We start from the raw sequence: 22,150 nt of genomic DNA on the forward strand, positions 1-22,150 counted from the left end.
ATATTAATATTATTATTATTATTATTATTATTATTATTATGAATATTATTATTATTATGAATATTATTATTATTAATAATATTATTATTGTTATTAATATTAGTATTAATATTAGTATTAATATTAGTATTAATAATAATATTATTATTATTAATATTCATATTATTATTATTAATATTATTATTATTATTATTAATATTATTAGCAGTATGTTTGTATAGTTATAGATTATTATAAGTTTTTCTTTAATAATGAAGCATTTTCTGAGTTTCCTGCAGTAAAGCTGCTCTCATGATTTCTACTTTTATTCTTATTTTTGAAGTGAGACCAAATGAAACTAAATTTTGAAGTAAATGAAATGATAATTAAATGTAAATTCTCTGAGGTTTGGAGGATCTGAGGTTTGGAGGATCTCTGGATCTGGATCTGGTGCTGTTGGAGGCACTTTGTGGGGGTTTCACTCCCAACAGAACCAGAGAGAATAAAAACCAAAATCTATGAGACGTCTCAGTTCAATCAGATTTCTGTTCTACAAACACCAACAAGTGCAAAACACACACAGCACCAACCTGTTAATACACACACACACACACACACACACACTCTTACCTTATGAAGCAGTGAGGGTAGAGGAGTGAACGAGTGTCTCAGTCTCACAAATCAGCACCAACAAAATCACGTCCAACAATCTGATCCTCACCGTCTACACTTAGCACTCTCACGTGTGTGTGTGTGTGTGTGTGCGTGTGCATGCGTGTGTGTGTGTGTAAGAGCAGGGGGAGTGACTAAGTGTGAGATCACAGTGTGTGTGTGTGTGTGTAGTGGGGGTGGCAGATTGTGTTTGAAAGGGGGTGGTGAATTTGGAGAGGGTTCAGTGTGTGTGTGTGTGTGTGTGTGTGTTTACTGGGGTGTGTATAATGTGTGTGTGTGTGTGTGTGTGTGTGTATGTGTGTGTGTGTGTGTGTGTAATTAAATCTGAATCTGAGTCGCAGCTTTAATCTCTTTATTCTGCTTCATTCTCACCTAATTAACCTCGTTTACTCCTAACACACTAAACACGGTCAAAAGTATGTGGACACTTTAACAGGTGCAGAAAACCAAGTAATTTAAATAAACAAACATAAACAGTAGCATCTGGATTGTAGTGTGTTAAGTGGAAACATCTAGGAGTGACAACAGCTCAGCGCTGAAACTCCTCTGAGGTGTTTCTGTACAGAACTGATGTCAGCCTGTGTTAAGTGACATTGGTTTTCTGAGTGATCCTGAGCCTGTGTGGCTTTATTTATCACAGTAGTGTGATGGTTTCTTATTCAGTGCCATCTAAGAGCTCAAAGAGTTTTCTTGTCTTGCCCTACACAGACTGAGATCTTTTCATGTTCTCTGAATCTTTTGACAATATCATGTGCAGTAGATGGTGAAAAACTAAATTATTTATAATTCTGCAGTGAGAAATGTTCTTTTTGAACACAGTGGTGAGCGTGGTGGAACGTTCTCTTGTGGTTCTAGTGGACGATGGTGGAACGTTCTCTCGTGGTTCTAGTGGACGATGGTGGAACGTTCTCTCGTGGTTCTTGTGGACGATGGTGGAACGTTCTCTCGTGGTTCTAGTGGACGATGGTGGAACGTTCTCGTCTTGTGGTTCTCGTGGAAGCTCTATCTGTTTGCTGATGTTTGTGAGTCTGGGTTGATAGTTTGAGTTCTTCAGGTCAAGAACCGCAGTGTGTGAGTGAGACTCCTACCCTCTCTCCTCTCTCACACTGTGTGTGTGTGTGTGTGTGTGTGTGTGTGTGTGTGTGTGTGTGTGTGTTTGCACCAGGGGTGACTGGAGGAATTTTGGGGCCCCTGAAAATCTCATGAATTGGGCTCTTCACCTCGACTTATTTGTCACTTCAGGATTTTAGGACCCACATTAAACACAGTAAAGATTTACTCACTAAATCATCTGAGTTAATCGTCACCGTTCTGCTGCTGAGCTGCTTCAATATTCACCCGATAATCACAACAGAATGAAAGTTTAAGTGTTTTTAATAGATAATATGATATTATTAAATTTTATTAAATATTATTAGTTTATTAAAATCAAGGCTGCTGATTATCTGAGTTACTGAAGTGACTTTTTATTCGGTTTTAAACGATGGTTAGATGGAGCTGCGTTTGTGGTGAGATGTTAATAATTTATGAGTTATGAAGATCAAGGAGAAAGGAGAAGAACCAGAGATGACAGAAAGAGAGCAGTGTGTGTGTGTGTGTGTGTGTGTGTGTGTGTGTGTGAGTGTGTGAGAGTGTGAGAGTGTGTGTGTGTGAGTGTGTGTGTGCGTGTGTGTACGTGTGAGTGTGTGTGTGTGTGTGTGTGTGTGTGTGAGAGTGTGTGTGTGTGTGAGTGTGTGTGTGTGTGTGTGTGTGTGTGTGTTTTATCCTCTGGGGTTTTGAAACGTGACACATGATGTCATCCATTGAGTGGCCACTTTATTAGGAACACTGCTTCATGTACTGATGCAGCAGCAGCACAGTGTATAAAATCATGCAGTTACAGTCCTACAGCTTCAGTTCATCACACATCAGAGCAGAGAAATGATCAGATCTGAGGGATGTTGAGTGTTGATTAGTTGTTGCTACTAGACGGGTTGGTTATTTTGTTAAAAGCTGCTGAGATTTTCACCACAACAAACTTCATTACAGCGTTTATCAGATAAAGCTGCTCCCATCATGGAGATCCACTGTAGTGATTTCTTATAATACGAGGCAACTAACAGAGTCCCAGAAGGGCCAAACACTGAGTGCTAAACTTCAGGAGCATCAAGTATTAAAACTATGAACTGAATGTGAAACATAAACAGTATCAGTGAGGTGGAACAGTGGGCTCAGGTGGAAGCTCAGGGATAGGAAGAGGCACCACTTTATAGACACCAGGATGAAGATGAGGATGAGTTTAGCCCCTCATTCACACACTGGTTCCTCCTCTTGTTCACCCACATTTAGATTTATTTGGTGTTTCAGTCCTCGACAGTTTGTTGAGATCAACAGTTAAAGGTTGAAAGTTCTAACAGTACCAGCTTAGAACCCACAACCTTCTGATTAATAATCTTTTGTCAGAGATCCTTGGTTCCTGTTCCATCATGTCTTGACTGTATTTAATCAGATTTTCATCGTTCAGATCCGTGTTTGTGTTGTGCTGATCCGACCCTCCATCATCTCACCCAGTTTATCCTCCATCTGCTCTGTGTTCACTCATTATTCACCCTCCACCGCACTTCATCTCCTCTCATCCACCCACTGCTTTATCCCTCAGCATCTTTTTATTCTGTAGTTTCATTTTACACTCAGGAACTAAAAAAGTCGGTTTAATTATTTATTACAATCATAAGGCAACAAGGATTCATTAAAATAAACAGGATCAGATCCAAATTTATTATTAAAGATAAAAATACTGCAGATACACGGAGCTGAAGCAGATTTTAATCATGTAAATAAAACAGAAATGAATAAACAACATGCAGGAAAATTCATGAAATAATGAAGATTATATAGTTTGTGTAAAATTATAATGAGATATTTTTATGCTGAAGAAAATAATAACGTTAAATCTGTAAAATAACATAAAAATATTAAAAACATCTTCATGTTCTTCTGCCATCTGATAACTATGATTATTATGATAAAATTGTGATGATTTTCTGCACCTGGTAGTGATGAGTGTAGAGGACACAAATCCCCATACTCTCTGCTGGTGTATAGCAGGATTGTAATTTACTCGGTGTGGTTTTGGGTGTTCAGGTCGGTTCTGCTGTTCTGACGTTTTCTGTGACACAGTTTAGTCGAGTCCATTTTTACTGCTGTAATTTAAATAAAAAACATTAAAATATAATAAAATAATAATAATAATAATAATAAAAATAATAATAATAATAACTGTTACTCACACATGAACTTCTAGCGGTTAGGGAAACCAGCGCTCAGATCGATCCACCAAACAGGAAGTCCACTCACTCAGAGTAACTTTCTTATTTCTGTTACTGTCACATGACCTACACACACACACACACACACACACACACACACACACACACACATGATTATAATATTTAGATTTATTTATGACAGTACACTGATATCCCTGCACACTGTAGATCAGATTCACCCCGGTTAACTCAGAGCTGTGTGTGTGTGTGTGTGTGTGTGTGTGTGTGTGTGTGTGTGTGTGTGTGTGTGTGTGTGTGTGTGTGTGTGTGTGTGTGTGTGAGAGATGGAGAGTGATGAACACATGAATGGTGGGCGGCTGCAGATGGAGTGTAAAATCACAGGAAATATGAGCTCATAAAATCTGATAATGGATCCTGTGACACTGAGAACAGACGGAGTTTAATTACTCAGATGAGATTCATTCTGTCCCGTAACCTTCAGCTGAAGGTCAGAACTGTAAAGTTTAGGGTCTGAGGGTTTTGTTACGACCCAAAATATACCGAATCCGAACTAAATGTATAACAAATATTTAAATACTCCGATAATTCAAATGTAAAGAGAAAGTGTAATATAGGCCTGGTTAGCAGAATTTAAGGTATTAATATATCATTACAGCTCAGTATAAAACAAACAGATCTGTAATATAAAGTATAAATCTAGACTGTGTTTCAGATCCAGCACTGCAGCAGAAAATCTATCTTATAATTAATGCATCATAATTAAAACACCTTTAGCTCAGTAATAATCCAAAATATCATGTTCAGATTTCTGTACCTCAGTGCTTTTGTCTTTGTAACAGCGCCACCTGGGTTAGGGTTAGGGTCGTCTTATTTTAACGCTTTAATTAGTTTTGTGTTTTTATACCAGCCGGTAAAGTTTAAATGAATAATAATAATTAATAATTAATAATTAATAATTAATAATAATAATAATAATAATCATAATCATAATAATAATAATAATAATAATAATAATAATAATAATTGCGGCTACAAACTAAAGGAGGTCCAGCCGTGTTACACTGAATACATTTTTATGAAGTTTACAGTAACAGCGCCGCGTTGTGGTTATGAAGCTCTTAGCAGGTGCTTGTGTCAGTAGAAAGAGCTGCTGAAAGTGTGTGTGTTTGTATTTACTGAAGGAACGTCCTGGCGCACTGCTCCAGTGGAATTTTCTTATAGTGAAGCTTCTTCAGATCTTTCATCTTCAGCTTCCCATCACCATCAGCATCCATCATGGAGAACCAGCTCTGATCCAGAGAGAGAGAGCGAGAGAGAGAGTGTGTGTGTGTGTTACCTGTACCAGCTGTACCCGGTGTGTGTGTGTGTGTGTTACCTGTACCAGCTGTACCCGGTGTGTGTGTGTGTGTTACCTGTACCAGCTGTACCCGGTGTGTGTGTGTGTGTGTTAGTTACCTGTACCAGCTGTACCCGGTGTGTGTGTGTGTGTGTTAGTTACCTGTACCAGCTGTACCCGGTGTGTGTGTGTGTGTGTTACCTGTACCAGCTGTACCCGGTGTGTGTGTGTGTGTGTGTTAGTTACCTGTACCAGCTGTACCCGGTGTGTGTGTGTGTGTGTTAGTTACCTGTACCAGCTATACCCGGTGTGTGTGTGTGTTAGTTACCTGTACCAGCTGTACCCGGTGTGTGTGTGTGTGTTAGTTACCTGTACCAGCTGTACCCGGTGTGTGTGTGTGTTAGTTACCTGTACCAGCTGTACCCGGTGTGTGTGTGTGTGTGTGTGTGTTAGTTACCTGTACCAAAGAAAGAAAGAAAGATATCCTTTATTTGTCATGTATACATATACAGGTGTACAGTACAATGAAATTCTTTCTTCGCATATCCCAGCTGGTGTTGGAAGCTGGGGTCAGAGCGCAGGGTCAGCCAACTTACGGCGCCCCTGGAGCAGAGAGGGTTAAGGGTCTTGCTCAAGGACCCAACAGTGGCTGCATAGCAGAGCCTGGATTTGAACAGCCAATCTTCCGGTTGATAGCCCAAAGCTCTACCCACTAGGCTACCACTGTCCCCAGCTGTACCAGCTGTACCCGGTGTGTGTGTGTGTGTGTGTGTTAGTTACATGTGCCAGCTGTACCCGGTGTGTGTGTGTGTGTGTTAGTTACCTGTACCAGCTGTACCCGGTGTGTGTGTGTGTGTGTGTGTTAGTTACCTGTACCAGCTGTACCCGGTGTGTGTGTGTTAGTTACCTGTACCAGCTGTACCCGGTGTGTGTGTGTGTGTTAGTTACCTGTACCAGCTGTACCCGGTGTGTGTGTGTTAGTTACCTGTACCAGCTGTACCCGGTGTGTGTGTGTGTGTGTGTGTTAGTTACCTGTACCAGCTGTACCCGGTGTGTGTGTGTGTTAGTTACCTGTACCAGCTGTACCCGGTGTGTGTGTGTTAGTTACCTGTGCCAGCTGTACCCGGTGTGTGTGTTAGTTACCTGTACCAGCTGTACCCGGTGTGTGTGTGTGTGTGTTAGTTACCTGTACCCGGTGTGTGTGTGTTAGTTACCTGTACCAGCTGTACCCGGTGTGTGTGTGTGTGTGTGTTAGTTACCTGTACCAGCTGTACCCGGTGTGTGTGTGTGTTAGTTACCTGTACCAGCTGTACCCGGTGTGTGTGTGTGTGTGTGTGTTAGTTACCTGTACCAGCTGTACCCGGTGTGTGTGTGTGTGTGTGTTAGTTACCTGTACCAGCTGTACCCGGTGTGTGTGTGTTAGTTACCTGTACCAGCTGTACCCGGTGTGTGTGTGTGTGTTAGTTACCTGTACCAGCTGTACCCGGTGTGTGTGTGTGTGTTAGTTACATGTGCCAGCTGTACCCGGTGTGTGTGTGTGTGTTAGTTACCTGTACCAGCTGTACCCGGTGTGTGTGTGTGTTAGTTACCTGTACCAGCTGTACCCGGTGTGTGTGTGTGTTAGTTACCTGTACCAGCTGTACCCGGTGTGTGTGTGTGTTAGTTACCTGTGCCAGCTGTACCCGGTGTGTGTGTGTGTTAGTTACCTGTACCAGCTGTACCCGGTGTGTGTGTGTGTGTTAGTTACCTGTGCCAGCTGTACCCGGTGTGTGTGTGAGATGCAGCTAGGTGTGGGTACTGAAGTGAATGATTTTCCCATCCTGCTGATTAACAGGAACCAGTCGAGCAGCCTGTAGGGAAACTGGTCCAGTTCAAGTGCTGTACACTCTCCAACCTCTAGAAACACACACACAATCACACACACAGATGTGAGATGAATTGTGTGAATTGAGTGTGTGTGTGTGTGTGTGTGTGTGTGTGTGTGTGTGTGTGTGTGTTTTGTACCGAAACATGGTCCATCATGTGCTTTTCCAATTCGGCGTTTTTTACGGCACGCCTCTTTATGAAGGAGACACTCGTTATGGTAGGTCTTACCAACAACACTGCACACCGGCGCCCCCTGCCTGTACACACACACACGTTAGTTATTTGTGTCATGGATGGATGGATGATTGGATGATGGATGGATGATGGATTGATGATGGATGGATGGATGATAGATGAGTGGATAATGGATGGATGATAGGTGGATGGATGGATGATAGATGAGTGGATAATGGATGGACGATAGGTGGATGGATGGATGATGGGTGGATGGGTGGTTGGATGGATGGATGGATGATGGATGGATGTTGTATGTCCTCACCGAGGGCAGGTGGTGGGACACACACACTTTGGTGTGAGAACATTTCCATCCTTCACCACCCGACACCATGATCCAACAGGAAAGTAACACTTGAGCATCTCACAGAGGAACCCTGAGGAACATCGACCATAAACATTCATGCTTAGATTACACCAAGAGCACAGACAGCCATGTTGAAAAAGAACACAGCAAATGAGCTACAGAAACTTCTAGATAAAATCCTGATAAAGTTTTAATGAAAGAACATCCCAAAGGAAACCACTCTCCTAACAACCATTACAGAGCAGTCGGTGTTCCACAGCATCTCAGAGACGATGTTCAGGAGACAGACGAGACCATCACACTGAACTGAAGCTGAAGCTCCATCACATAAAGCTCAACAGAAGCATTAAACACACAGTACACCAGCACACGGAGGGTTTGATCCTAATGGTGATGGTGTGGCACAACTTAGAGACTGTTAATGTGAATCCTCCTCACTGCTGTATGAGCCTGATGTGTGACTGTCAGAATCATCTTCTACCAGCTTGTGGTAACCTGGTGGTTACCACACAGCTGTTAGACGTTGTCCCAGGTTCGACTGTGACTGATGTTTATCAGCAGCTGGATGAAGAACCACGATTCTGCTTATAAGAGAAAAAGTTTGTGAACCCTGTAATCTGATATCACCTGGATCCACTCGACCCACGTACGGCTTTAAATCCCTCTCCATCTTCTCCTGTCTGCACCGGGCATGGCCTCCCTACACACACACACATACAGTTACACACACACTTTTGTACATTCACTGCATTCCTCTGCACACATGGCCTGCAGATTCTGATCCACCTGAAGCTGCAATTCTCATCTACTCACTTTGTGTATGTAAGTGTGTGTGTGTATGTTTACATGTGTACATGTGTGTGTGTGTGTGTGTGTACTATGTTAAAGTAACAGGTTGCAGATGTGTGTTCACGTATAATAATAATAATAATCCTGGTGTGATCAGAGATGAAGAAACATAAACATGTACACATATTATTGTACTTATTAATTATACTCATTAATAAAACCAGATATACAGTTGTGGTTAATGATGCTGTTGTCATGGTTACTCACCTCAATGATGCAGAGGTTAAAGGTCATAAGGAAGATCAGGATGAGGTGTGTGTGCAGCGTCATCTCACCTCAGTGTGTTTACATCCACACCACGCTCCACTGTAATAATAATAATAATAATAATAAGAAGAAGAAGAACTCAGTTATAAAGCATGGTGTAGTTGTTACACTGTTAGTAATAACTCATTAATTAATCATGTTATTACAGTTGTAACACTGTTAGTATTAACTCAGTAATAAAACATGGTGTAGTTGTTAAACTGTCTCTTACCGAACTCTCTGTGTCAGTATTTCTGGTTTTCGTGGTTTTATTTCTCTCTTCGTCTCTCAGTCAGTACCAGACATTCATCGTTCATCTGATTTATTCTCCCACTGTTCTGATTTCTCCTCCTTCTCTCTCACGTTCTCTTTCTCTCTCAGGTAGCCGTGCTGCAGCTGAAGGTTCCACCCAAAACTTCCAATAGTCGAACAGTAAGATGATAAAACAGCTCATTATTATTAATGCACAGTAGTGAACATTCCCTCTGCTTTAGACTGTTGTAGTCACTACATTTAGAATGAGAGCAAAAATACATAATACAGCAGTTATTGTTCTTTTTTATTTAAAACAAACCAGATATAAAAACATGTTTATTTAAAATTTAGATTTATTTAGATTAGTGAACAATGAAGCACAGAGACACATTCAGTACCATCAGTCCTCACAAGGACACCGTTTTTAAACTGTAATTCAGTATCTCTATTAAACATTAAGTATTAATATAGAATATGACATAGAAGTTATTAATGTCTTAATTCTGTTTATTTATTTATATTGAAGAGTTAATATGATTAGCGCTACACTGTGAGAGCTGGGACGCGCCTCGATGACGTCATACACGAGCGACGGTGTTTAGTGTTGTAGCCTGGTTAGCATGTTGAGCTAACAGGATTATCTACATTATGTCGCTGTTTCCTGCATTTAGGTCAGATTTAAATGATGACAGTTCTGATCAAAATAAAAATACAGGTGAGTTTATTCCACAGTGTGTTTATTTATATATAATTATACTTATAACCGTAATCTGAATAACAGCAGTTAGCATCGTCCTGGTGCTAGTGCTACAGTACTGATACTGCTCAATCTCCTGAACTCTAAAGTTATAAAGCTTATTATTAATATTTTATTATATTATGAACATGCAGCGCAGTCTGTGATTAAAAACTGAATAAATAATAAATCCTGTATAAATCAGAGCAAAATCTAAACGTTTTACACACAACATAATCTAAATAGAATAAATACAAATAAAAGAATTCTAGTAAACATAATAAACAGCACATGCTAATAAAACATGTAGAAACTTTTATCCACAGAGTCAGCAGTGACCAAATACAGTCCAGGTCGACCTGGCAGGTGTGGGGCTTGAACCAGTGACCTCCTGATTACTGTTCTAGTACCTTCATCACTGAACCAGCTCACTTCAAATCTACAACATAACACCTATAATTCTAAAGTTCATGAATTGATGAATGGAACATTTACCTAAAGCTCTGAGCAGTAAGATATATCACTGTACCAGATTTATTTTATAATTATTAATAAATCAGTTATAAATATAATGACTCTCGGGCAGACGTGGCTCCACACAGTGAGAATGATTAAATCTCTCAGTGATCTGTGATCAGGTATATCATTACAACATCACAGAGAAGAGAAACAGAATCTTTCACCCTCTGAACTTTAATCTCTTCTGTACATTTACACTCATTCTCACTTTTATCCCTGTGTGTGTGTGTGTGTGTGTGTGTGTGTGTGTGTGTGTGTTACAGATCTGGAATGGTTGAATAACTCTAGTTTCAGAAGTGTGGACGCTCTCTCTCTACACCAACGTATCATCAACACCGACTCGCCAGATACACGCACCAGGTACACACACACACATACTCTCTTTTACACACACACACTCACACACTCTCTTACACTCACACTGATCTGATTTTATACACGACTGAGAATAAATTCTGAATGTCTCCGTGTTTTGTGTGTTATATTAATAGAAATCTTTATCTTATATATTGTGCAGTGTGCAGAACTCTGATGATGATGAAGTCAGGTTAAAGAAGAAGAGGAAGAAAGAGAAGAAAGAGAGAAAGAAGAATAAGAAGGAGAAGAAGAAGCGCAGCAGAGCTTCAGAGAGCAGCGACTCCGACACAGTTTATCCCAGTGACCTGCTCAAGCAACAACCCCAGACTCCCCCCCGGTACCACACACACCACAAACAAACCACACACACACACACCACACACACTCACCCTGCTTCACTTCCACATCCTCATAATGATGCGCCGGTGCCTCTAGACTCTACTGTAGGTCTGAGGATGATTATTAATGGTTTGTTGTAATGATCTGCTAAACTGAGTCTTGTTATTCAGCATGATTGGATGTTTGGGATGAGACTGTTATAGCAGGGAATAGGAAGGGAAAGGGGAGTCTGATGTGATGGTATGGATGCTCTGGTTCTTCAGTATGGGTACTGGTGACAGTGTGGTGCTTCCCTAATGTATTTATTAGAATAACGATGATTTGTAATGAAAGCATTCATGTTAATTACACAGTAAATATTTAATCATAAAAAAGTGTTAGGGTGCAGCTTTATGTAACCATGGAAACAACACACGTGTGTGTGTGTGTGTTATCTCGGCTGTGATAGATCAGAGGATCAGAAGAATGTGGACGGTGTTCTGTGGCTGGATGATCTGCAGGATCCGAGTGATCGATTATTTTACGTGGACAGGAAGTCGGACCCTGCAAACTGGGAGTACAGGTCACTGTACAGAGCTCACATCTCCAGGTACTTTCATTACCTCCTCCTCTCATTCACTGATTATATACAGCAGCTTCACCTCGCTGTGTGTACAGGATTATACTGGAAAGGGCCTTCCCCAAACTGCTAACACAGAGTTCTATATAGTTGATTTTATCCACCTGTTAGTAATTTGTTTGTGTGTGTGTGTGTGTGTGTGTGTGTGTGTGTGTGTGTGTGTGTGTGTGTGTGTGTGTGGGGCTGAAACACCTGGATCATTGGGAGGGTGTCCACATACTTTTGACTCTATAGTGTACGGCTCTCTCTGATTGGTCGGTTGTACTCTTTGAAGTATAGATTCTCTGAATCAGTGCAGTAAATTCAGTGTTGGATCAGCCAATCAGCCGTATCCGTCTGTGTGGTGGGTGTGTGCAGGTACAGGAGGAAGGGCGGCTCTGCGCTGGGATTGGACAGCAGGACTCAGGCAGTGTTTTGGGAAGACTCCGCCCCCGAAAAGAAACGCAAGGAGAAGAGAGAGGAGCGCTATTTCTCTCCGTCCAATCGGCAAGCGCTCCGATCTGAAGCTCCGCCCACACTCACTCTCCCGGCTCCTCCCCCCGACCACACCCCTCAGACATTCATCCCTATACCACCCTGTATGGAGGAGTCAGGCTCCGCCCCTCACACACACGCCCGCTCCGATCCTCTGGGCGTGTACGACCCCGCCACCCTGCTGTGGAGCGAGGGCAAAGGTCAGCCAGAGATCAAAGGCGAGGAGCAGCCACGCCCTCTTGGCTGCTTAACGGGGCGTGTTGAGGAGTTTAACAGGAGACTGAGGGAGAATCCTACAGATGCTCAGCTGTGGATCGACTTCATTCACTTCCAGGTAATAACAGACTCACCCGGAGCTCTGGGGTGGGGGTAAAAGTCCCACTGTTGGGCCCCTGAGCAAGGCCCTTAACCCTCAGGTGCTTGCTCTCTCCTCAGTCGGGGTGGGGGTCTGCAGTGACAAGGGCAGTTACAGTTGGGGGATTGGATATGACTATAAAGAGGACATTTTACAGATTTAAGCACCACAGTTTGTAGATAAAGACTCTCGATGTGGTTCGGTGGAGTCCTAGAGTAAATCATAAACGTTTATCTGTGTTTGTCAGGATGAAGTTGGTTCCTCCCTCTCGGCCCTTCAGCAGCAGGGGGCGGAGACCGGGCGTGGTCCCAGCAGCGGTTCTGAGCGCGCTCTGTGCGACAGGAAGCTGAGTATAGCCGAGCGGGCGCTAGAGGCTAACCCGGGCAGCGTGGATTTGAAGCTGGAGAGGCTCCGGCTGGGCAGGGAATTATGGGATAGCGCCACCCTGCTGAAGGAGTGGAAGAAGCTGGTGTTCATCCACCCCAACAGTGCCCCCCTGTGGAGGAAATATATCCTGTACACACAGAGCCACTTCTCCTCCTTCTCTGTCTCCATGGTAACCGGCGTCTACAGGAAGTGTCTGAGCACGCTCAGTGCGGTGCAGGATGGACAGATGACGTCACACCCTGCACTGCCGGGCACAGAGAGGGGCATGCTGGGTAAAACGGAGACGGCACTGTCTGATCTACATAATCAATATAATCTGATCAATATAATTAATAATATTGTGTGTGTGTGTGTGCTGCAGATGTGTTTGTGTCTCAGTGCCACTTCCTGCGGCAGGTGGGTTACTCTGAGAAAGCTGTCTCACTGTTTCAGGCTCTGCTGGAGTTCACATTCTACAAACCAGCGAGTGTGAGAGAGCTACCCACCAAACAACAGGTATACACACACACACACACTATACACACACACACACACACACACACTATATACACACACACACACACACACACTATACACACACACACACACACACACTATACACACACACACACACACACACTATACACACACTCTCAACTACACGTAGAAATACCCCGTACACTCAGTTATGATTGTTGGGTTTAAGATGAATGGATGTGTGTGTAATGTGTGTGTAATGTGTGTGTGTAATGGATGTATGTGTGTGAGTGTGTGTGTGTGTGTAATGTGTGTGTGTGTGTGTGTGTGTGTGTGTAATGTGTGTGTGTGTGTGTGTGTGTAATGTGTGTGTGTAATGTGTGTGTGTGTGTGTGTGTAGGTGGATTTCTTTGAACCGTTCTGGGACAGTGGGGAGCCGCGGGTGGGTGAAAGCGGTGCCAGAGGGTGGAGCGCCTGGATGAGGCAGCAAGAGAGAGGAGGGTGGATACAGACACCTGATCCAGGTAACGACTCTCACCTACACACACACACACCTGAGGCAGGTACACACACACCTGAGCCAGCTAACGACTCTCACCTACACAGACACACACACACACCTGAGGCAGGTACACACACACCTGAGCCAGCTAACGACTCTCACCTACACAGACACACACACACACACCTGAGGCAGGTACACACACACCTGATCCAGGTAACGACTCTCACCTACACTCACACACACACACACACACACACCTGAGGCAGGTACACACACACCTGAGCCAGCTAACGACTCTCACCTACACAGACACACACACACACACCTGAGGCAGGTACACACACACCTGATCCAGGTAACGACTCTCACCTACACTCACACACACACACACACACACCTGAGGCAGGTACACACACACCTGAGCCAGGTAAAGACTCTCACCTACACACACACACACCTGAGGCAGGTACACACACACCTGAGCCAGGTAACGACTCTCACCTACACAGACACACACACACACACCTGAGGCAGGTACACACACACCTGATCCAGCTAACGACTCTCACCTACACTCACACACACACACCTGAGGCAGGTACACACACACCTGAGCCAGCTAACGACTCTCACCTACACAGACACACACACACACACACCTGAGGCAGGTACACACACACCTGATCCAGCTAACGACTCTCACCTACACACACACACACACACACACACACCTGAGGCAGGTACACACACACCTGAGCCAGCTAACGACTCTCACCTACACAGACACACACACACACACCTGAGGCAGGTACACACACACCTGATCCAGGTAACGACTCTCACCTACACTCACACACACACACACACACACCTGAGGCAGGTACACACACACCTGAGCCAGCTAACGACTCTCACCTACACAGACACACACACACACACCTGAGGCAGGTACACACACACCTGAGCCAGGTAACGACTCTCACCTACACTCACACACACACACACACACACCTGAGGCAGGTACACACACACCTGAGCCAGGTAAAGACTCTCACCTACACACACACACACCTGAGGCAGGTACACACACACCTGAGCCAGGTAACGACTCTCACCTACACAGACACACACACACACACCTGAGGCAGGTACACACACACCTGATCCAGCTAACGACTCTCACCTACACTCACACACACACACACCTGAGGCAGGTACACACACACCTGAGCCAGGTAACGACTCTCACCTACACTCACACACACACACACACACCTGAGGCAGGTACACACACACCTGATCCAGCTAACGACTCTCACCTACACTCACACACACACACACCTGAGGCAGGTACACACACACCTGAGCCAGGTAACGACTCTCACCTACACTCACACACACACACACCTGAGGCAGGTACACACACACCTGAGCCAGGTAACGACTCTCACCTACACTCACACACACACACCTGAGGCAGGTACACACACACCTGAGCCAGGTAACGACTCTCACCTACACTCACACACACACACACACCTGAGGCAGGTACACACACACCTGATCCAGCTAACGACTCTCACCTACACTCACACACACACACCTGAGGCAGGTACACACACACCTGAGCCAGCTAACGACTCTCACCTACACAGACACACACACACACACCTGAGGCAGGTACACACACACCTGATCCAGCTAACGACTCTCACCTACACACACACACACACACACACACACCTGAGGCAGGTACACACACACCTGAGCCAGCTAACGACTCTCACCTACACAGACACACACACACACACCTGAGGCAGGTACACACACACCTGATCCAGGTAAAGACTCTCACCTACACACACACACACCTGAGGCAGGTACACACACACCTGAGCCAGGTAACGACTCTCACCTACACAGACACACACACACACACCTGAGGCAGGTACACACACACCTGATCCAGCTAACGACTCTCACCTACACTCACACACACACACCTGAGGCAGGTACACACACACCTGAGCCAGCTAACGACTCTCACCTACACAGACACACACACACACACCTGAGGCAGGTACACACACACCTGATCCAGCTAACGACTCTCACCTACACACACACACACACACACACACACCTGAGGCAGGTACACACACACCTGAGCCAGCTAACGACTCTCACCTACACAGACACACACACACACACCTGAGGCAGGTACACACACACCTGAGCCAGCTAACGACTCTCACCTACACAGACACACACACACACACCTGAGGCAGGTACACACACACCTGAGCCAGGTAAAGACTCTCACCTACACACACACACACCTGAGGCAGGTACACACACACCTGAGCCAGGTAACGACTCTCACCTACACAGACACACACACACACACCTGAGGCAGGTACACACACACCTGATCCAGCTAACGACTCACACACACACACACACCTGAGGCAGGTACACACACACCTGAGCCAGCTAACGACTCTCACCTACACAGACACACACACACACACCTGAGGCAGGTACACACACACCTGAGCCAGGTAACGACTCTCACCTACACTCACACACACACACACACCTGAGGCAGGTACACACACACCTGAGCCAGGTAAAGACTCTCACCTACACACACACACACCTGAGGCAGGTACACACACACCTGAGCCAGGTAACGACTCTCACCTACACAGACACACACACACACACCTGAGGCAGGTACACACACACCTGATCCAGCTAACGACTCTCACCTACACTCACACACACACACACCTGAGGCAGGTACACACACACCTGAGCCAGGTAACGACTCTCACCTACACTCACACACACACACACACACCTGAGGCAGGTACACACACACCTGATCCAGCTAACGACTCTCACCTACACTCACACACACACACACCTGAGGCAGGTACACACACACCTGAGCCAGGTAACGACTCTCACCTACACTCACACACACACACACCTGAGGCAGGTACACACACACCTGAGCCAGGTAACGACTCTCACCTACACTCACACACACACACACACACCTGAGGCAGGTACACACACACCTGAGCCAGGTAACGACTCTCACCTACACAGACACACACACACACACCTGAGGCAGGTACACACACACCTGATCCAGCTAACGACTCTCACCTACACTCACACACACACACACCTGAGGCAGGTACACACACACCTGAGCCAGCTAACGACTCTCACCTACACAGACACACACACACACACCTGAGGCAGGTACACACACACCTGAGCCAGCTAACGACTCTCACCTACACACACACACACACACACACACACCTGAGGCAGGTACACACACACCTGAGCCAGGTAAAGACTCTCACCTACACACACACACACCTGAGGCAGGTACACACACACCTGAGCCAGCTAACGACTCTCACCTACACAGACACACACACACACACCTGAGGCAGGTACACACACACCTGAGCCAGCTAACGACTCTCACCTACACACACACACACACACACACACACACACACCTGAGGCAGGTACACACACACACCTGAGCCAGGTAAAGACTCTCACCTACACACACACACACCTGAGGCAGGTACACACACACCTGAGCCAGCTAACGACTCTCACCTACACACACACACACACACACACACACACACCTGAGGCAGGTACACACACACCTGAGCCAGGTAAAGACTCTCACCTACACACACACACACCTGAGGCAGGTACACACACACCTGAGCCAGGTAAAGACTCTCACCTACACACACACACACACACACCTGAGGCAGGTACACACACACCTGAGCCAGGTAAAGACTCTCACCTACACACACACACACCTGAGGCAGGTACACACACACCTGAGCCAGGTAAAGACTCTCACCTACACACACACACACCTGATTCAGGTACCCAGTGTGGGTGTGTGTTGTTACAGAGGAGGAGGAGGAGGAGGATCAGGACGAGACTGAGATCAAAGATAAATCTCGTCCTAAATGGAGAATCTGGCTCGATGTGGAGTCACGGAGGGAAGCCAACCACTGGTTGCCATGGAGACCAGATAAATCCAAGGGCCAATCGGAGGAGGACTGTGAGGATCCAGACCGGCAGGTGAGAGTCTGATCGGCTGTGAGTGATATGAAGCATGCGGTAGGTGGATCGGTGGTGGATGATGTGCTGTGGTTACCTGTACAGGTGTTGTTCGATGATATCGGACCGTCGCTGATCCGAGTCGAGACCCCGGAGCTTCGTCTGTGTCTCCTGCTGTCCTTCCTCCACTTCCTGGGTGTGCCTGTAAGCTCCGCCCCTCCGTCCTGCAGCCCCGCCCTGGACGACTCCACCCTCCTGGATGACCCCGCCCTCGTGGACGAGCCCCTCGACACGGAGCGACCTCTGACCTCCCTCGGCCTCCCGGTGACTGGGGTCAGCACCGTGGGTCACATGACCTGGCTGCGTGACTCTAAATGGAGGTGGGCGGGGCTGTGTAAGCAGGGGGAGGAGCTACTGAGGAACGTTGTGGAACAGATCCTGCCGCTGTTTCCTCCTGAGGAGAGATCGACCCCGACGCTCTGCTGGATCCAGCACCACAAACTCAGGGTGGGATTTAATCCTTTCATCTTACAGTGAGACGGGCAGAAGTATGTGGACGCCGCGTGTACATGAGCTAATACAGCGTGTGTGTGTGTTACAGGTGTTACGGTGTGTACGCGGCGGTAATAAGAAGCGGGCGCGGCTGCAAGGGCGGCGCAGTAAGCGATTATTGAAGCAGGTCCTGAAGCAGCAGGAGAACCGCTGTAATTTATCTCTGTGGCGGGAGTACGCTCACGTCGAGTGGATTCTGGGTAACGTCGATGAGGCGCGCCGGGTCTTTGACTCCGCCCTCACATTGGGTGGCACCTCTGGACTTCGTGACTCCGCCCTCTGTGACCTCTGCTTGCTGTACGCCCAGTTAGAAGTGGAACTGATGCTCACAGAGAGAACGGCTGTCCCGGAGACCACACCCACATCCTCTCGCGGGGTGTACGTTCTCACTAAGCTTGCGGAGGGCGCCACCTACAGGCCCTTTGCAGGAGAAGTTAGTGCAGTGTCCATTCTGAAGGCTCGCAAAGCGTACGAGCGCGCTGTATCGGAGGGCGGGGCGGGTCAGAATCCCTCCGCTCTGATTGGCTGCTTTGGACTGTTTCAGTATTTAACGGTGGGCGTGGACGCGGCCGATTGGGTGTTCACTCAGACGAGAGAGAACGTGAAGGGAACGGCGGAGTGTGAGGCGGTGTGTCTCCAGCATGTGGCGCTGTTACACCATCACGCCACTGTCAGGATCTTTCCACTGAGGCGACTCAAATCAGCGCTGAGCGACGCACTGACCCTGCTGCCCCACAGCGCCACCCTGTGGAGGCTCCACCTACAGGTCGATACGCACAACTACAGCGCCGCACAGACACGCAGGTTCCTCAACGCCGTCGTCAAGAGCAGCCAGAGTGTCATACCGCCGCTGTTCACCGTGACAACTGAACAACGGAGGAAAGAGCGAATAGACGCAGTACTGAGGTAACAAATGTAGTGCAAAGGGGAACAAAAGATTCCTGATTACACAAACTCATCATGTTACATTCATTTAAATCATTTCTGACTAATGGAAACACGTGTGTGTGTGTGTGTGTGTGTGTGTGTGTGTGTGTGCGCGCGCGCGCAGGTCGGGACTTTCAGCCGACGCCCTGCCCATCTTCCCGGACACAGGCCTTAGCAACCGTATCCGCTCCCTGTTTGAAGCTGCAGTAGGAACAGAGAGTGGTGCACGCTGCCCCCTGCTGTGGAGGATGTACATCAGTTACACGGTAAACTCCTCATTCATTCAATCACTGACTGACTGACTGTGTTCCAATCCCACAACAACCTGAGGCACAGGAGCAGGTCCAGCACTGAACACTCAACTTAAATTAATCTGAATTCATTATTATCAGCATTGTTTAGGTTATTACTGATGAGGTGATGATGATGAGTGTGATGATACTGGTGATAGTGATGAAGATGATGATGATGTGTGCAGGTGTGTAATGGAGATGTAGAGAGAGGAAGAGGAATCTTCTATAAAGCGTTACAGAACGTTCCCTGGGTTAAAGTGAGTACCGTTCTAATTCTTACATCCACACTTCTGCTTCTCATCTCATCATGATCTGATCGTGTGTGTGTGTGTGTGTGTGTGTGTGTGTGTGTGTGTGTGTGTGTGTGTGTGTGTGTACAGGCTCTGTACATGGATGCTGTGCAGCTGTTTCCTGATCAGGTTCAGGAGTTTTTGGATCTTCTGACGGAGAAAGAGCTTCGACTCAGAACCCTGATGGAAGAAATTGATATTCTGCTGGAGGACTAGAACGTTTCCCATAATGCATCTGGCATCTCCTCCCATCCACAGCCATGCCTCTTATTTGTACATTATTTATTTTAGTTATTAAAACAGATTGAGAGTTTGAATCTGAATTGAACTAGTTACTCGTTTGTGTGCTTGTGTTCCAAATCTCTAAATCACTGTACCCTTCCTCCATGTTCCCTTCCTCCCTCGTCCCTTCCTCTGTGCTCTTTACTTTAGTGAAATTCTATTCATTACTGGTACCAGATACTTCAGGATTTCTTTAGTCCTGTGGTGATCGTGACTTGGTGGGTCACAGCTGTATGTATAGTAGAATGTATATTACTGGGTGGTCCTAATGTTTTGGCTCGTTAGTGTATATATGTAGAGAGAGAGAGAGAGAGAGAGAGTTTGATTGTTGGGGTATTTTCGCCCTCTGGTGTCCAAACCGTGTAAGTGCAGTAAACAACAATGAAACAACAAGGGATGCACATAAGTGGTGCGCATGCGTAGTCAAAATTAACGATGCGCAGCATGCATTACAACGAGAAACGCGTTTGCGTACCAAAATGTTTTTTTGAATAGGACATACTGAACGGGCTTCTGCAACTCTTCCATGACTGTGGTTTAGGAGATGAGTGGAAGACGAAGTTGGTTTCAGTACTGTAGTTCCCAAATTGCGTCAGATGGTTGCGATCGGTGATTCCCTTGTGCATGTTCTGTGTACCGCTGATCGCATGGTTCCCTACTCTGAGACATTTCCTCGCTCCATTGTAAAGTTACTAAGTTTTCTCCGATCGCGTATTAAATCCGTTATCTGATATACAATCTAGCGCACTGTGTAGGGAACATAAATCAATTGTCTAATATACTAATATAGTGCACTAAGTAGAGAACATAAATTCATATCTAATATACTAGGTAGGGAACATAATTAATTATGTAATACACTATCTAGTGCATAAGGAACACATCATCATCTAGTTATACTTTCTAGTGCACTACGTAGTGAACATGAATGCGTTATCTAATACATTGTTTAGTGCACTATGTAGGCAACATAAATCCGTTAACCATTACGCTACCTAAAGCATTATGTTAGAAACATAAGTCTATTATCAGTACACTATCTAGTGCACTAAGTAAGGAACATAAATTCTTTTCTAATATACAATCTAGTGCACTATGTAGGGAACATAAATCTATTATCTTTCACACTTCACACTATCTGGGGGCTTGGGGGGTCGGGGTCCAGGGGTACCTCCCTGAAATGAGTTTTTGCAACTTGGGATGTCTGAGAAAGAAGTCAGCCTTCATCATCATCCACCATGTTTGAAGGAGAGGAAGAAAGTGAGGAGAGCAGTCAGGAGGGAAGTGATGATGAGCACCAGACCAAAAATGTTATGTGCACCCCTGACAATGAATCATAATTCCACCCCAGAGACAACAAGGTGCATTTTAGTACATTAAAGTAATAAAATAAACAGTGTAGTAAATATAGATAGTAAATACAATATAATTATATAGTAATTTTAGCTGGTTTTGTCTTTACTGTAAAATTAACTAAAAACTGACTGGAATGAAAGTGAACGGAACTCTCGCGAGATTTAGATTTTTGCCTCTGTAGAGAAAACAGATGTAAAGTCTCGCGAGATTCCTTGAGAGCGTCTGTGTTTCCTAGCAACCAACAGTGTTAGTAATGGCGGATGATAAAGATTCAGCAGGTAAGAGTGCAGTTTATATAAGAGTTCTGTATATCATTTATTTATTTATTTAATTATTTATTTAAATGATTATTTCTAATGTGAGGAAGAGTTTCGGTTTGTTTTCTTTATGAGCAGAAGCGTTTGTTTAGTGTACGGTCCGCTGTTTCTATTAAAGAGTTCTGTAACAGTGTTCCGTACAGCTCGCTTTTATTATTCAGGCTAATTAAGATGTAAATTATTCATTCAGGCTCATTTCATGTTGTTTTTTAATCCACAAAGTTAAATTCAGCACATAAATGAAGGAATCTGCA

General features: G+C 45.4%; 3 protein-coding genes across 3 annotated transcripts in view; 2 read left to right on the plus strand and 1 right to left on the minus strand.

The window, feature by feature from the left end:
- Nucleotides 1–3,539: 3,539 nt before the first annotated feature.
- sparcl2 (SPARC-like 2) lies at nucleotides 3,540–9,076 on the minus strand. Its single transcript, XM_063008048.1, has 9 exons — nucleotides 8,991–9,076; nucleotides 8,720–8,818; nucleotides 8,291–8,363; nucleotides 7,622–7,733; nucleotides 7,261–7,379; nucleotides 7,004–7,152; nucleotides 5,097–5,209; nucleotides 3,921–4,025; nucleotides 3,540–3,833 (listed from the first exon to the last, which is right to left on the minus strand). The coding sequence occupies exons 2-8, from the start codon at nucleotides 8,780–8,782 to the stop codon at nucleotides 3,938–3,940; spliced, it is 717 nt and encodes a 238-aa protein (XP_062864118.1). The 5' UTR covers nucleotides 8,783–8,818; nucleotides 8,991–9,076; the 3' UTR covers nucleotides 3,540–3,833; nucleotides 3,921–3,937.
- Nucleotides 9,077–9,651: 575 nt separating this feature from the next.
- On the plus strand, nucleotides 9,652–20,264 carry nrde2 (NRDE-2, necessary for RNA interference, domain containing). The gene is made up of 14 exons (XM_063007787.1): nucleotides 9,652–9,728; nucleotides 10,532–10,628; nucleotides 10,786–10,962; nucleotides 11,413–11,553; nucleotides 11,941–12,391; nucleotides 12,660–13,071; nucleotides 13,161–13,294; nucleotides 13,656–13,779; nucleotides 17,728–17,900; nucleotides 17,985–18,386; nucleotides 18,481–19,337; nucleotides 19,483–19,624; nucleotides 19,837–19,908; nucleotides 20,032–20,264. The coding sequence occupies exons 1-14, from the start codon at nucleotides 9,662–9,664 to the stop codon at nucleotides 20,155–20,157; spliced, it is 3,375 nt and encodes a 1,124-aa protein (XP_062863857.1). The 5' UTR covers nucleotides 9,652–9,661; the 3' UTR covers nucleotides 20,158–20,264.
- Nucleotides 20,265–21,770: 1,506 nt separating this feature from the next.
- The window catches only part of efcab2 (EF-hand calcium binding domain 2), a 6,792-nt gene continuing 6,412 nt past the window's right edge, over nucleotides 21,771–22,150 (plus strand). The window contains exon 1 of the mRNA XM_063007577.1: nucleotides 21,771–21,857. Coding sequence (XP_062863647.1) covers nucleotides 21,833–21,857 — 25 coding nt within the window. The 5' untranslated portion in view covers nucleotides 21,771–21,832. The remainder of the gene's footprint in view (nucleotides 21,858–22,150) is intronic.

The sequence above is a fragment of the Trichomycterus rosablanca genome, chromosome 13, assembly GCF_030014385.1.
Source record: "Trichomycterus rosablanca isolate fTriRos1 chromosome 13, fTriRos1.hap1, whole genome shotgun sequence".
NCBI lineage: Eukaryota > Metazoa > Chordata > Actinopteri > Siluriformes > Trichomycteridae > Trichomycterus > Trichomycterus rosablanca.